Source organism: Lethenteron reissneri, chromosome 45, assembly GCF_015708825.2.
Source record: "Lethenteron reissneri isolate LAM-NWPU_2019-01 chromosome 45, ASM1570882v1, whole genome shotgun sequence".
Classification (NCBI taxonomy): Eukaryota; Metazoa; Chordata; class Hyperoartia; order Petromyzontiformes; family Petromyzontidae; genus Lethenteron; species Lethenteron reissneri.
In genome coordinates this window covers 9,328,886-9,342,702 of record NC_083823.1, presented here as the reverse complement: position 1 = coordinate 9,342,702, position 13,817 = coordinate 9,328,886, and the positions used below count along the sequence as shown (strand labels likewise).

Sequence of the window (13,817 nt, the reverse complement as noted above, 5' to 3'; positions counted from 1 at the left end):
TAGAGATGAGAGGGGAACCACGGACATTTGTGAAGTATTCGAATTCCAGGCGTTTGGGGCATTCGCAGATGAGTGGGAACCACGTGTGCCATGTGAAACTGGCCAAACATCTCGGCGCAGGATACTGGGAGAGATTCGTGATACTCGGTGACACTGCAGGAGGAGTGGCGCTGTGGTGATCGGAGTCGTTAACGCGAGAACTGCGTCTGTGCGCGGCAGTGAGAGACGCGAGCTGCTGGCAAATCACGTGGCGAGGTGAGAGTTCAGGCGAATCGACGCTGAATATCAAAACTCGCATTGGATTTGTGATCAAGTTTCCTGGCAACAGAACAGCGAGTGACGCCTTCACGACAATAGTGAACATCACAGAGACAGACAAACTCAGCCACCCTCCTTCTCGTCATCATCATCAATTATCGTCACCGTTTCCATTACCCCGCACGGGCAGGGAATTCGTCTGAATGAGTTGACGCACGGAATTGGTCAGATTCACACGCGGAGACTCGATGGGTCACGTGACGTCAATAAAACATGTCGATGAAATGATTGTTAACGGCACAGGTGCAAACAATTATAAGTGACGTCACCAGCACACGTGAAGGCGTAATTGGTGACGTCACCAGCATAGGTGAGGATTTAAACCCTGCGGGAGGCGGATTCAGTAGTTGCTGCTCGGCGTTCGTATTCTTCTACATCCCGGTGAGTTCCGTCTTCTCTCGACGTCTCGAGTTCGGTGGAGACATCCGTGGCTTGAGGACGTGTCTAAATCTTACTGCTTGGGATAAAAAGGCATCTGGGTGTAGTGTTGGCATTAATAGGTGCTTGTTAACAATGATGTTTTAATTTAACGACTGGAAAATATTATGGGGGCATGTGGTGGTTCTGCTCTTGTCTGCAAAACCCCAAGCCGTGTTTCACCTGGGTGGCTTTAGGTCCTGTCAGATTTGGTGCGGTCTGGGGTACTTCCAAGGATCGGTGCTTGATTCTGTTTCGCATTTAACATGACACTTTGGAGCACTTATTTATAGGGCTGCGCTACCATTGCTACACAGATGACGTCCACGTTTGCCTCCAGCTAACACCATATTCTACATCGGAAATATTTTCAACTGTAAAATTATGGTTGCAGGAAAAATGTTTTCGGAGCTAAATTTAAATAAGATTTAATTAGCTTAGTCGGCTCTCCCCAACAACTAAACTGGGACTTTTAAGCCTAGTTATTGATGGCCAGAACGTCTGCCCGAAGCATGATTGGTTATTTTGGTGATATTTGATCCGTCCCTTTCCATTCAATGCTCTTGCTAAGGTTGCGAAAACCTTTTACCTGCCAACAGTGCTCGACTGCGCAACATACTTATGCTTGCTCATTGTGAGGCTCGTCCATGCACTTGTTCTCTCGCGACTCGATTTTTGAAGAGCCTTGCTGGAAGATGCTGGTAGATTACATTGTTCAGAATGTAGCAGTTGGGTTGCTTGCCCTCGCCCCATTGTGACCATATTTCCCTGGTTCTCATTACACTGGTTTCTTGTCTAGAAGCGACTGTTTAAGAGCCTTGTACTAGTGAAGGCCTTGCAATTGCTGGTACCACATTCATGAGGTTGCTTCATCCCTACACCCCTTGCCAAGGTTGTTAAGATCTGCAACCCCCCCCCCCACCCTTCTGCGAGTACTGCGATCCCAGCTGCCTTCCTGGTGTGAGCGGCCATTTGCTGTGGCTGTGGCACGGCTTGAATGCCCTACCTTTGTACATTCGTTTATTCTATAATTTGGATACTTTTAAATCTTGTAATTTAAAATGGTATTTCTGACGTCCGCGTCTCTTTAGCTTTGCCTTTCCTTAGCCTTTATTTCCTAGAAGGCGCCTTGAGACCGGTGGAAGGCGCCTTAGAGATGTAAATTATGTATTACAGGCGCCCCCCCCCCCCCCCCCGCAACTACGACCTAATTTGTTTCCGGACTACGTCGAAAGGTCGAGCTGTTGCAAGTCGAACACTTAATTTCCCATTGGCAAAATGTTAGACATTGGGGTTCTGGGAAAACCCATTACATTGGTTTTTAAGTGAATTTGGTGAAAACCCTTGCAAACATTTCTTTTAACCTAACCTTTACCAAAATGTGTGAAACCAAACTGACATTTGAAAAATCCTTTAATTTTCTGCATGTGCGTCACGTTTCCTATTATCAGACGTAGCAGAAGGTAAATTTACTAAGTTGAAGAGCATTGAGAGAGCATTGAGTGCCGTAGTGTTCTCACCGCAGCTACGCAGTTGGACTAAATTGTAGATGCGTCAGAAGAGCATGGCGCTGTCATCTGACGACGTCTGCGTAACATGAACGCGTCGCCTAATGGCGCTGCGTCTGCACACGACTTGCTCGGACTCGTCGGTAGTTTGGTTGTTACCGAGGATCTTGATTATTATAAGAAAAGTCTTATGCGGGGGGGGGGGTGTTGCAAGTCAAGCTGTCCTATACGTCTGGGCACCCAAAAAGGCTATGGGCGTGCTTAATCTTGGTATGTAATGTACACGTGTGTTGGCTGAAGGAATCTCGTGATGCCTTCGTCTGCTGCTGCCATGGAGGATCTGAGCGCTGTGATGGACATCTTTGTGCGCGAGTTCTGCGCTAGCTGTGAAGGAGGTGCGGGGAGCGTCTCCATGAGGAAGCACGCGCTGCAGAATCTGCTCGTGAAGCACATGCGGCCCTACCTGGCGGTGGGTTTCCTGTGGCCTCTGCGCGGCAACACTGCAAGCTAACGTTTCTCGAGCCATGTAGTGCTATGACGTCTCCGTGTGCACTGGGAGCCGCTGCTGCTTGAGGCAGTGCCATGTGCCGTGGCACTGGGTTTTGCAAGAACGACTGAGCGTGCTTCGTCACTGTTAGAGGTTGATTGAGTCTGGGCTCGTAATGGCCACCATAACATGTTGATTCCTATTTCTGTTGCTGTAACACTGAGCAGAGTGAGTGGTGCATTGGCTATAGCTGAAAGTGTTCCTTTATCACGAATGCAGGGTGCGTGTGACCCGCATGAAGTGCGCAAGATCATGGGGGATCTTCACGAGAACCAAGGCGCCAGCGTGGACTTCCAAGCTTTCATGGCCACGTGGACGCGGATCCTCGTGGCCGGCCATGCCCCGTTCCAGGAGCGCGTGTTCCTCACAAAGGGGCCCTGTGGCCAGCCCATTTCTGCTGATAAGCCAAAATAAATCTTTCAATGTATATAAAATGAGATGACTAATAAAATTACTGGCACACTGGTCCTGGGCTTGGTGAATCGTGTGTTCAAGTTGAACTGGCAAGCAATGTCTGATGCATTTCCCTTCTCATGATGCAGATTTGGTTTTGGGCAATGGTGGTGGTCTTGATGGAAGAGCCCCTCCTTATTTGGCTTTGCCAAAAAAAGCAACGGTGGTGGTCTTGATGGAAGAGCCCCTCCTTATTTGGCTTTGCCAAAAAAAAGCAACGAGTGCCCCACTGTCAGGAGGATTGGGCTTTGTACTGTTTAAAAACAGATCTGATGGTAGCACTTGACACCCAGTTAATAGCCCCCTAAAGAATGGGTAACATCCCAAAATATATTTGTGTAGAAACAGGGGTGATGCTTCCTTCACCCTCAAATAATATTGGCAGATCTTTGAAAGAAAATCGTTGTTCCTGTGGCCATCCTCCCACCTCATCGGTGGGATTGAATATTTCTTGCAGCGTGGCAGTTGAGACTAGAAATTGAGTTGCTGGCGTAATGCATAACTCCAAGCTAACCTTGTCCCAAGCCCTTGCGAATTATGAGAAGGCATTTGACTCTGGAAACTTGAGCTTGAACTAAATCGATAATATGCAGTTGAATAATCCATTGATACAGGTAGGAACAACAGTTCCACACTTCCCACTGGGGATTATTTGTCGTGCATGGCCCCACCCCATGTGAGCGGTGGGTTGGTGGAGGTGGTGGGGGGGGGGGGCTGTTGTATATGTTGGTTATCAAAATTTGTTATGTTGTATGCGTGCGTGGGTGAAATTATTATGTTGTATATGTGGGTTATGAATATTCAGTGAAAATAATAATAATTAAATGAAATTTGGCCAAATGTGTAATTATCCGGAAATATGTTAATTTATGTAATTATGCACATTTTAATTATACCAATTCGAGAGGTAATCGTATTAATTATGCGAGTGGGTGTAATTATGATAATGCAAGTCGTTATGATAACCAGACCCCGCCTCGGTGACGAGGGTGGGTTATCGATCGGAATAAGGCAATTAATCGTATGCAGTTATGCAGGTATGGTGTAAGTATGCAAGATTAACTTAGATTAACTCGGCATCGTTGTCTAGGTTCGTCTCATTCTCGCTTTAACATTCCCAGAGTGTGTATTCGTGGTTATATTTTAGGTCCCCGATTCACCCCGTTATCGCTTTAACATTTACTGAGTATATTAGTGTGTTTAAGGTCACCAAGTTCAGATCTCAACGCAGAAGCAGATCTTATGCATAGATTTCAGGAAAGAATCACACAACCACTTCTGTATTGATCAATTTATTACTAATTCAACCTTAACTATGATATAGTATGCGAACTCTCAATCCCGGAACGTCAACACGGCATCAATACAGTATCATCAACGATTGTCTGATTTCACTTTGACAACGGCACATGGATCCCGCATAACGCGATGGTTGTTAGTGAGAGAGAGAGTCGTTAAAATATGCAAATACTATGCTAAGAAAACCTTAACGTTAATGAATGATTATACTCAATATTGTTCATGCAGTACCGCACTCCTTATTGATCATACGCAACCCTTATCACGTTGTTAGCACCTTGGGTCACGGGACAGTTGAATATTCTGTAGAGGATGCGAGTACGTGCGGCGATTATGACTGAAAGATACTTGAAAGATTATACGGCGATAAAAAAACACAATCAAAAACAGTTATTATTCTTAAAGGCACCAATCTCAACAGATACATCGGCAGGTTATCTGACAACAGAACGGCTCGGAGTAAGGGCCTGCGACGGTGCTCCTTTTCCGAAGATCGTTATCTTATACCAAGTTTACTAATTGGGGACCAGATCACCTGATAAGGATCCGGTGGGCCACCACTCCCCACGTGAGCGTGGCTCGGCGGAAGGAGGTGCCAAGAATCAGTTCGTATTGATGGATCTGTTGGGAATTTATGCGATTAAGAGTACAGCCCACTAAATATTAAAGATAAAAATTACGAATACTTTTATAAACGACGGATGGCCATCACTCGGTCTTGTTGTGATGCCTTCCCAGCCACAGATGGCTTATGGGTTCGAGTGTGTTTGAGTGGTAAGAGTTGTCTTGAATAGTCAGTGTTCGGAGTCGATTCTTTATGTCAAACAGACGCCTGGTGGTCGTGTGGTGAGGGGGTGGTGCGCGTCATACGTATCAGTCGCTCCCCTGTCACCGTGGTGAACTGGTTCGGATGCCCGTTGATACGCTGTCGCAGTTCGGAACCCGGTCGGTAGGTGGCGTCGTCGTGTGCACGGAGCCTCGTCGCCAAACCGCGACCCTCACCACTCCGGCGGCAGCAGAGACCTCCGACTCGGCAGAGGTTGACCCACGCAGGCCGAGTTGAGCTGTCAAGCGGGTCTTGCCCGCCTGCAGAGGAGATGGGGAGCCGCTTGAGTCGAGCTCCGAGAGCTGGCTTTGGTAAGCCGATCGAACTCGGCTGAGTCCCAGACGAGCTGAAGATGAGTCGAGCCGACCCGCTGGTCGCACTCGCTCCTGAGCCGACCCTCCCGGTCGAGCTCGCTCCTGAGCCGACCCGCTGGTCGCACCCCCCACGTGAGCCGACCCGCTGGTCGCACTAATTTCCAATGCTCAGGATCCTTTCCTTTATGCCGAAAAATCCCCCTGGATCCCGCCCACAAGGCGGGCTTCTTTCGATTTTTGCTGTGTCAGGATCTGTCCGTAGGCAGGTGTGTCCATGTGTGTGTCCGTACGGTATATTCCGTTGTCACACTCCCTCCATAAAACCCACGAGCAAACAATCAGATGTTACAAATTGCCTCGAAGTCGTCTCTCTGTCTGGGTGCAATATTATCTCTTGTCTGGCCTTCTTCATGAACCCAAAACACAGACGTTACAAATCGTCTCATAGGCGTCTTTGTTCGTGTTGCACAACCTGGAGGGAGGGGCAACACTCTCTCCGACCCGGCGCACAAAGAAATGGTTAAGAAGTTTTAAGTTAACATTTGTCCCTTACTATTTCACAGTTATGATTCTGTATGTAACCTAAGGTCTGTCGTTTCCCATCGTGGTGCTTGACTCAAGTGGAGGTGTTTCCCCGAGCGTATACACACTCCTATCCCGCGCTGCGGGGATACAAAGACGGCCGGGATCTCCCTTTCTCTCCGACCCTGGGTTTAACATCGTTTTTTTTTTTATTATGTATTTATATTCGACCTGGTGGTGATTCATCCCGTTATCCTGGCTTTTCCATAAGTTTTACTTTTGTCTTTTCATGCATATGCTTATTATTATTAATTTATTTCCGATATCTTAGGTTAAGGGTAAGTTCTTGATCCTAGGAATTCGTATTCCTTGGTGTCTGCATGGTTATATAAGCGGAATATAGTTTACGGTGAATAGCGTTAACATTGATGTTATGTACGATATTATGTATTGTGATGTCTTTAACTTAACTTGTTTGTCAGGGCTTTACTGACACGAAGTTGCATTCCATAGCCCCGCAGTCTTTGCCCCACCCTATCTCTGCTCGCCGTTGTTATTGCCGTCCAGCTGACGCCGTTAACTCAAGGCCTCATTAATTTCCGTCACTCCTTGTAGGTGAGGGCGGTTGAACCTTGGAGTCAGTTCTGGTTTTTGTCTGCCTGCTTCTTCTTGTGTCCCCTGACCCCGGGAGTTATTATTTCTACTTTTATGGCCTGTCGAAGCCCGACTCGCTGTTGCTGGGCTGGTGTCGTTCCCGGCTTTTTGCTTACGTTTGCAGTTCGCCGTGCTCTTAATTTCCTTCCCTCTTCAACCTTATATCGACTATTCGCTCCTGTCTGGGTGCGATTCAATTTTGACTTAGGAAGGTTCTGATTGTCATATGCTTCGGGTCGAGTTGTATAGAAAGTATTAAAGTATGGAAATAACATTTCATATTGACTTAATGATGGTGATGGTTCAGTAGGCGTAACTTGTGGCCTGGTTTAATTGGAGTGGGTGTGAATATCAATAACTTTAGCCTACCCTGTTGTTAAATTCCGACTTTAACGTTACTTTAATAGCAATACAGAATAATTGAGCTTTTTGTCTTAACTAGGCGAACGCGAACTTCTGGTGACCCCCGCAGCCTTGTTGTTCAGCTGGGTCTGCCTCCTTGAGAGATATACAACACTCTTATTCTCCTCACTGTGGCCATCCAACCTTCTGCTCTGGGAGTGTTATTCTTAATTTCAGGTCAAAGGCCCCCTCACGTTCAGACGTGCAGGGTTGTTTAAATCAGCTCCCTCCCCTGTGCACACAGCCTTGAGCTGACCCACTTATTTTCGTTCCCTCAGCTGCAGGAGGACAAGGCGTACTTCTACCTCCCCCCTGTGTGCACGTGTTCTAACTAGCTCGGAATCCCTAAACACACAATCAGTGATGATTCCTGGCTTTCTGTGGTTGTGATTTAGACAAAGGCGCCTCTGCTTTCTTCCATTGCCTTTGAGTCGACACTGCCCTATTATTTGCCCATGTGCTGAGGTCATAGAATTCGTTTTGACTTCAGTAATATTAACATTCAGTATTGGATTAGCAAATGGCAATGGTTCATTGATGTAGCTCGCAGCCTGGTCTCCAATTTGAGCGAGCACGAGGATCGATACTTTAGCCTACTCTGTTGTTGAATTTCGAATTTTGACGTTACTTTAAAACCATGCAGGATGGTTGGGCTTTTTGCCTTAACTATGTCTGGCTGACACTCCCACTGTCTCTGCCGCCTGCACGGGTGACATGTGCCCGTTCATCAGGCCTTATCTTTCCTTGAAGCAAGGTTGCAAATTCTGCCATCCTAGCCCTCCTCCAGTTCATTACTTAACAACACCTGGTGTTTTGCAGTTTGCTGCGCTTTGGTGTGTTTAAAAAAAAAACAAGTAAAAAGATAATATATAAAAATCATCAAATATTATTAATCTCAATTTTGGAAGAAGGGTTAGTATACAACAGGGCACTGCCGCGACTCGGGCCAATGAGGAGATGGGCGTTGTTTCATTTGCAGAATGGAACTTGGAGGATGGCTCCTTCAGAAAATGGAAGCCTTAAAAAGAAAAGTGGCTCTTTGCCTCGTGTTCCTTTCAACATTCTCAGCCTTGAGGTCATTCACTTGGGGGTGGGAGGGGTGGGGAGTGTGGGAGGGGTGGGGCTGGGTGGGGAGTGTGGGAGGGGTGGAGAGCGTGTGTGGGGTGGTGCTAGTCCCCCCATGTTGCCCTTATAAAGCTGAACGTGTAACCTATACGCTACACTTATACAGGTAGGAACAACAGCTTCCACACTGCCCACCAGGGATTATTTGTCTCGTGCACTAATGCGCTGTTCAACCAAGTTCCTACCTGTCCACTCCGAAGGAATGTGTTATTTGGGGAGGGGAGGGGAATTGGACTTAAATCGGCGTTTCTCAAAGTTTTTATTGGTGGAAGTGTAAAAATGTGGACAAACTTGGAGCCTTGTCTTTATTACATAGCAACGCTAGGCCCCACTTGCTTGACTCTTCCGCCAAAATGTTTTTGCTCTCCTCTTAGCTCTTTGGAGCTCCTTCTCTCACGTCGATGGTCTCAGTGGTGTGCAACCGTTGCCTCAAAGCTCAACCTTTGCTTGCTGCCTTTTAACTTTGAATCTCTTCAAACCTTGCCTCCTGATCAATCGCCATTGGAGGCCTCTGCACCAATTGGAGGCCTTGCAGTACTTCCTGGTTGTCTTTGGCTGCGCGTTTGCTTGGATGTCTAAAATTAAGGTCATTACCGCAAAGGCGTGGGCGGATAGTGATGACCATCTAATTTTCTGGTGACCTAGTCCAACGTCCGATGCGAATGTGAAAATTCAAGAAATGTATTGGTATTGAGAAACATGCCCCTTTGAGTATTTGGCCAATGTAAATTTCTGCATGCCACTGCGTTTGCATGTGGCCAGGTCCCTTCTGAAACACATTCCTGCGGAGGGAGCTGGTAGGAACGTTGGGTTACTCGGTCAATGGCCAGGGTCAACAGCGTTGTGGAGTATTCCGGCGTGAGTCGGTTAAACGTTGAGTTTCATAAGGGCTCATATTCTTGTGTTTTTTTCGGTAAAGTCACGTAGGTAAAAAAATTAAAACTAAAATTAAGAAAATAAAAATCACGACATTTCGGAGGCAACACAAGCTTCCGTCTTCAGGTGGAACCGTCACAGCACGATAGCTTTATCAAGTAAGAGAAATTCCAAGAAAACAGTCCGTGTATATATATATTGAGGGTGGGAGGAGCCAAGGTAGGCCCTGAATATTATTTTTGTGAGGTTCGGTGTGGCTGAAACACGCTGTTAGGAATGAGCCTTTGTTGTGTAAACTAGGTGCGGCTGATGTAAAGGTGCGTGTAAATGGGACTGAGCCTTTTGTTATGTAGAGGTGGTGTGGCTGAAATCGCTGCCAGGAATGAGTATTTGTTGTTCAGAATGGTTGAACTGGGAGGTTCTAAGAGTTGTTAGGGTGCGGTTGCTGTGAATGGGACTGAGCCTTTGTTATGTCGATGAAACAGCACTTTGTTACGTTGCTGGGATTAATTCTAGATTTGCCAAATATGTGTGGTAAAACTTAAAGTAGGAAAACCAGTGTGTGAAAAAAGAAAGAAGAAACTATACGGTAACTGAATAATAGTGCCTGTCAAATAAGATGGTCCAACTGTGTAGTTAAATATTTTTTGCATGGTTAATAACATATGTCCAATGATTACTAAGTTTACCCATCATCACGGTTGAAATTATGTCTGTGTTTGTATATTTGGATGGCTTCGTGTACAAACCTTTGATGATAGCCAGGAGGTTTGCGGAGCACCTTGGTCTCGGAAAAGGCAATTTCATGAGAGCCCACAGTGTTGTAGCAATGATCGGCAACGGCGGAAGAATCAGTTTTGCCGTGTTTCAGATCTGACTTGTGCTCGCGGACACAATCAGAGATATGACGTTTCGTTTCTCCAATGTAGAAACCACTACAACTCAGTTTATAGACTCCAGGGTATTGTAAGTCAGGAATGACATCTTTCACAGATGGAATTAGATCACGGATTTTATGTACTGTACTGAATCGGACTTGGATCTTATGTTTGTTTAGAATTTTGGAGGTATTTTTGGTCACGCCTGCTATGTATGGCAACGTGATAGTTTTGATCAGAGTTTCATGTGGCTGTTTCTGTATGATGGGAGAAACAGCTTGGCGAATGGTGCGGTCAGAGTATCCGTTCATCCTGATGGCCCGATGTACATGTCTTAATTCACTGGCCAGGTGGTGTTGGTCAGAAATGCCATGAGCTTTGTGGTGTAGGGATTATTACGGGAGAAACGGCGGACAACAAACACAGGGGTGTCGGCACTCACATACACGGGTGGTCACACCGACGTCCGCATCCGTTATTGCCCACGCCCCCAGCCCTCGGAGGTGATCCCTATAAAAGGTGGAGACCCAAAGAGCTCGAGGCAGTTCGACACGAAGCTGACCAGTGAAGATCCAAGACTCGGAGATTAGGCCCTGGGACTCCCCGGTCTCGCCGTCCTTATAAGGGCCGAGCCGGGTAAGCCAGCGGCGCGGCCCAAAAGCTTCCAGACCGCTGCCCTTATCAGGGCAAGGCTGGTTAGCTGGTGCCGAGATCTGTGCTTGCCAGGGCCAGATCAGTCAGCCTCCCGTAGCCCAGTAGAGGAGGACTGGGGAACAGGACAGAGGGCTTAGTACTAGGGTGGGTTTCCCATAGTACGGGTGAAAGGGGCCGATACCCCTTCAACTATTGTGCCTGTCCCTGGGTTAATAAACAGAGTGTGCCTCAACTTCGACATCGTCTCCTCGAACTTACTACAGTGGTATAGCGTTTGGATGAGATAATTCTTTTGAGATGGGTGGTGGTGGGAATCAGGTTTCAAGTAGGAATCTGTGTGGGTGGCTTTCCTGTAGACAGAATGTCCCAAGGATCCGTCAGGTCTCCTCTCAAACAGAATATCTAAGAATGGTAGTTTACCATCTTTCTCCACTTCCATGGTGAATCTGATGGATGGGTGTCTGGAATTGATGTGGTCCAAGAAGTGGTTCAATGCTGGGAGGCCATGTGGCCAAATGACGAAAGTGTCATCCACATACCTCTTCCACAGGGAACGGCGCAGGGTGGATGTCTGGATGGCGTCTGATTCAAACTTTTCCATGAACATGTTGGCTATCACTGGTGACAAGGGGGAGCCCATAGGGGTACCCTTATTTTGTTTGTAGAAGGTGCCATTCCAGGTAAAATAAGTGTTGGCGAGGCAATGCCTAACCAGCGCAGGTACATCCGAATTCAATCCATGTTGGACCAAGTCCTCAATTATTGTTAGGGTGTCAGGTAGTGGGACTTTGGTAAACAGAGATACTACATCAAATCTGACGAGGATATCATCGGGAGATAATACCATGTCCTTAACCATAGAGACTAATTGGGTTGAGTTGAGTATTGACCAGCCCCTCCCCACCTAGCCCCATCCCTCCCAGCCCCCCCCACCCAGCCCTTCCCACCCCCACCCAGCCCCACCCCAACCCCTCCCCATCCTCCCCTCCCCACCCAGCCCCTCCCCACCCTCCCCTCTCCACCCAGCCCCACCCCTCCCATTTTTGGATGCACGACGGACGGACACAATAATCTCCTGTGGGCTGGTGGAACCAGGAAGTTCCTACCAGTAAAATATCCGTATAGTTCTGGATTTTACCTGGTAAAAGAAACAATAGTTTAGAGGCGGTGAGCTCGACGTGGTGTGACTTTTGGAAAACCAAGCTTGGTAACAAAGCATTGTGGCAGTGTAAATTAGTCCCCCAGGAAAATTGTGCCAAGTGTCTAATGTACACAGGCTTCTCATTGCACGAATGTTGGTGATGTGGGTTAGTCAATGCACATCTGGTGTGTGAATTGGCATGGGGTTCCCAGTCTGACCTCGAAGGTTTCAAAAATGTTCCTGAATGTGGAACATGGAGAGGTGGTGATGTTCCCCACAGCTCTGCCAGCTCCCCTGCTCAAAGTGCAGCAACAACGTCAATCCCAGTGTGATGTCTGAGGGGCGAGAGAGTGCGAGGTCTGTATTCCTATTGCAGGAACATGACGCGACAACTGAAACGGTCTTGCTTCTTTTTTTTTTCCTCATCCCATACACCACCACTGACTTACCAGTAGTGAAGTATGGTCAATCAACACTGCACAAATAAACCATTCAAAAAGTAAAGTTTATTTTGTTTAACCAGGTGAGACGAAAACTCAAGAGGCCAGGATGGTCTAATGTGCAAGTGACTTGGGTCACCAAAATGACACTTTGAGCTGTCTAAACTAAAAAGAGAGATGACATAGTCATCCTCTCAGCCAACAAGGCCAATGCTACTGTCATCATGGACAAAACCAAATACAACAACAACAAAATTCAGGACTTACTAAATGATGGAAGCTATACCAAAATCAATAGAGATCCCACCAACCACCTGGTTACGAAAACCAACAATATCATCACTGATTCGACATCTTTAATCGAACCAACCAAGCGGCTATCCTTAAAACCGTCTGCTGCTAGAGGACCCAGATTTTATGGTTTACCAAAAATCCATAAAGAAGGGACACCCCTTCGGCCTATTGTCTCCACCATTGACTCACCCACCTACAAATTGGCCCGATTTCTGAGTCCTTACAACCATTCACTGGATTGAACGCCTCAGCTGTACTTAACTCGGCTCACTTGGTATCGTTAATTAAGGACATCTCACTATCTCCAGGTGATTTGCTTGTCAGTTTCAATGTAAAAATTTGACTTAACTTTCGTGACGTCGATGGAAAAAAGTTATAGCAATAAAATAATAAAAATAAAAATAAAGTCAATAAAAATAATAAAAATATCACAACGTTTCGATAATTACACAAGCAATCGTCATCAGGAGAAAAAAGAGTGGGGAAGCTGCTAAAGCAGACTGTTTATGAAAGTTTAGAGATGGGCGGGGCAGCTAATGTTAATGTAGGAGAGGTCTCTGACACTGGCAATAGGTCTACACCAATCAAAGAGCTGTTTATAAAGGTTTAGAGATGGGCAGGGCAGCTAGTGTTAATGTACGAGAGGTCTCCTACACCGGCAGTAGGTCTATACCAATCAATGCATTGCACCTCGTTCCACACACCCACACTGCTGACGGTTGAGGTGGAGAAGAAAACAAATCAAGTCATGACCCAAAGTGGTTGATGACATCTTTCCAATGATTGCTGAGTTTAAAACCCTCGCCTCGGTTGAAATTGTGTCTTTGTCTGTAGAAATGTATGGCTTCGTGAACGAATCTTTGTTGATAGCCAGTCGGCTTGCAGAGTACCATCGTCTAAGAGAAATCAATTTCACGTGATGCCAGCCGCATTAAAGTATTGATCAGCCACGGCAGAAGTATTGATCCTGGCATGTTTTAGATCTGCCTTATGTTCACGAACACGGTCCGAGACATGTCGTTTGGTTTCCCCAATGTAACTGCTGCCGCAGATACAGCTTAATTTGTAGATGTCAGGAATCTTGTCCTTCTCAGATGGGATCAGGTCACTAATTTTATGCACTGCATTAAGTCGGACCTGGATCTTGTG

General features: G+C 46.6%; 1 protein-coding gene across 1 annotated transcript; it reads left to right on the top strand.

The window, feature by feature from the left end:
• The first annotated feature begins 2,550 nt into the window (after positions 1-2,550).
• On the top strand, positions 2,551-3,204 carry LOC133353990 (protein S100-A1-like). Its single transcript, XM_061570550.1, has 2 exons — positions 2,551-2,712; positions 3,010-3,204. The coding sequence occupies exons 1-2, from the start codon at positions 2,554-2,556 to the stop codon at positions 3,202-3,204; spliced, it is 354 nt and encodes a 117-aa protein (XP_061426534.1). The 5' UTR covers positions 2,551-2,553.
• Positions 3,205-13,817: the final 10,613 nt, after the last annotated feature.

Bases quoted from the DNA above. Each gene is read 5' to 3' on its own strand.
- LOC133353990 (XM_061570550.1), top strand. From the start codon at position 2,554: ATGCCTTCGTCTGCTGCTGCCATGGAGGATCTGAGCGCTGTGATGGAC. The intron at 2,713-3,009 runs GTGGGTTTCCTG...TCACGAATGCAG, and splicing joins ACATGCGGCCCTACCTGGCG to GGTGCGTGTGACCCGCATGA.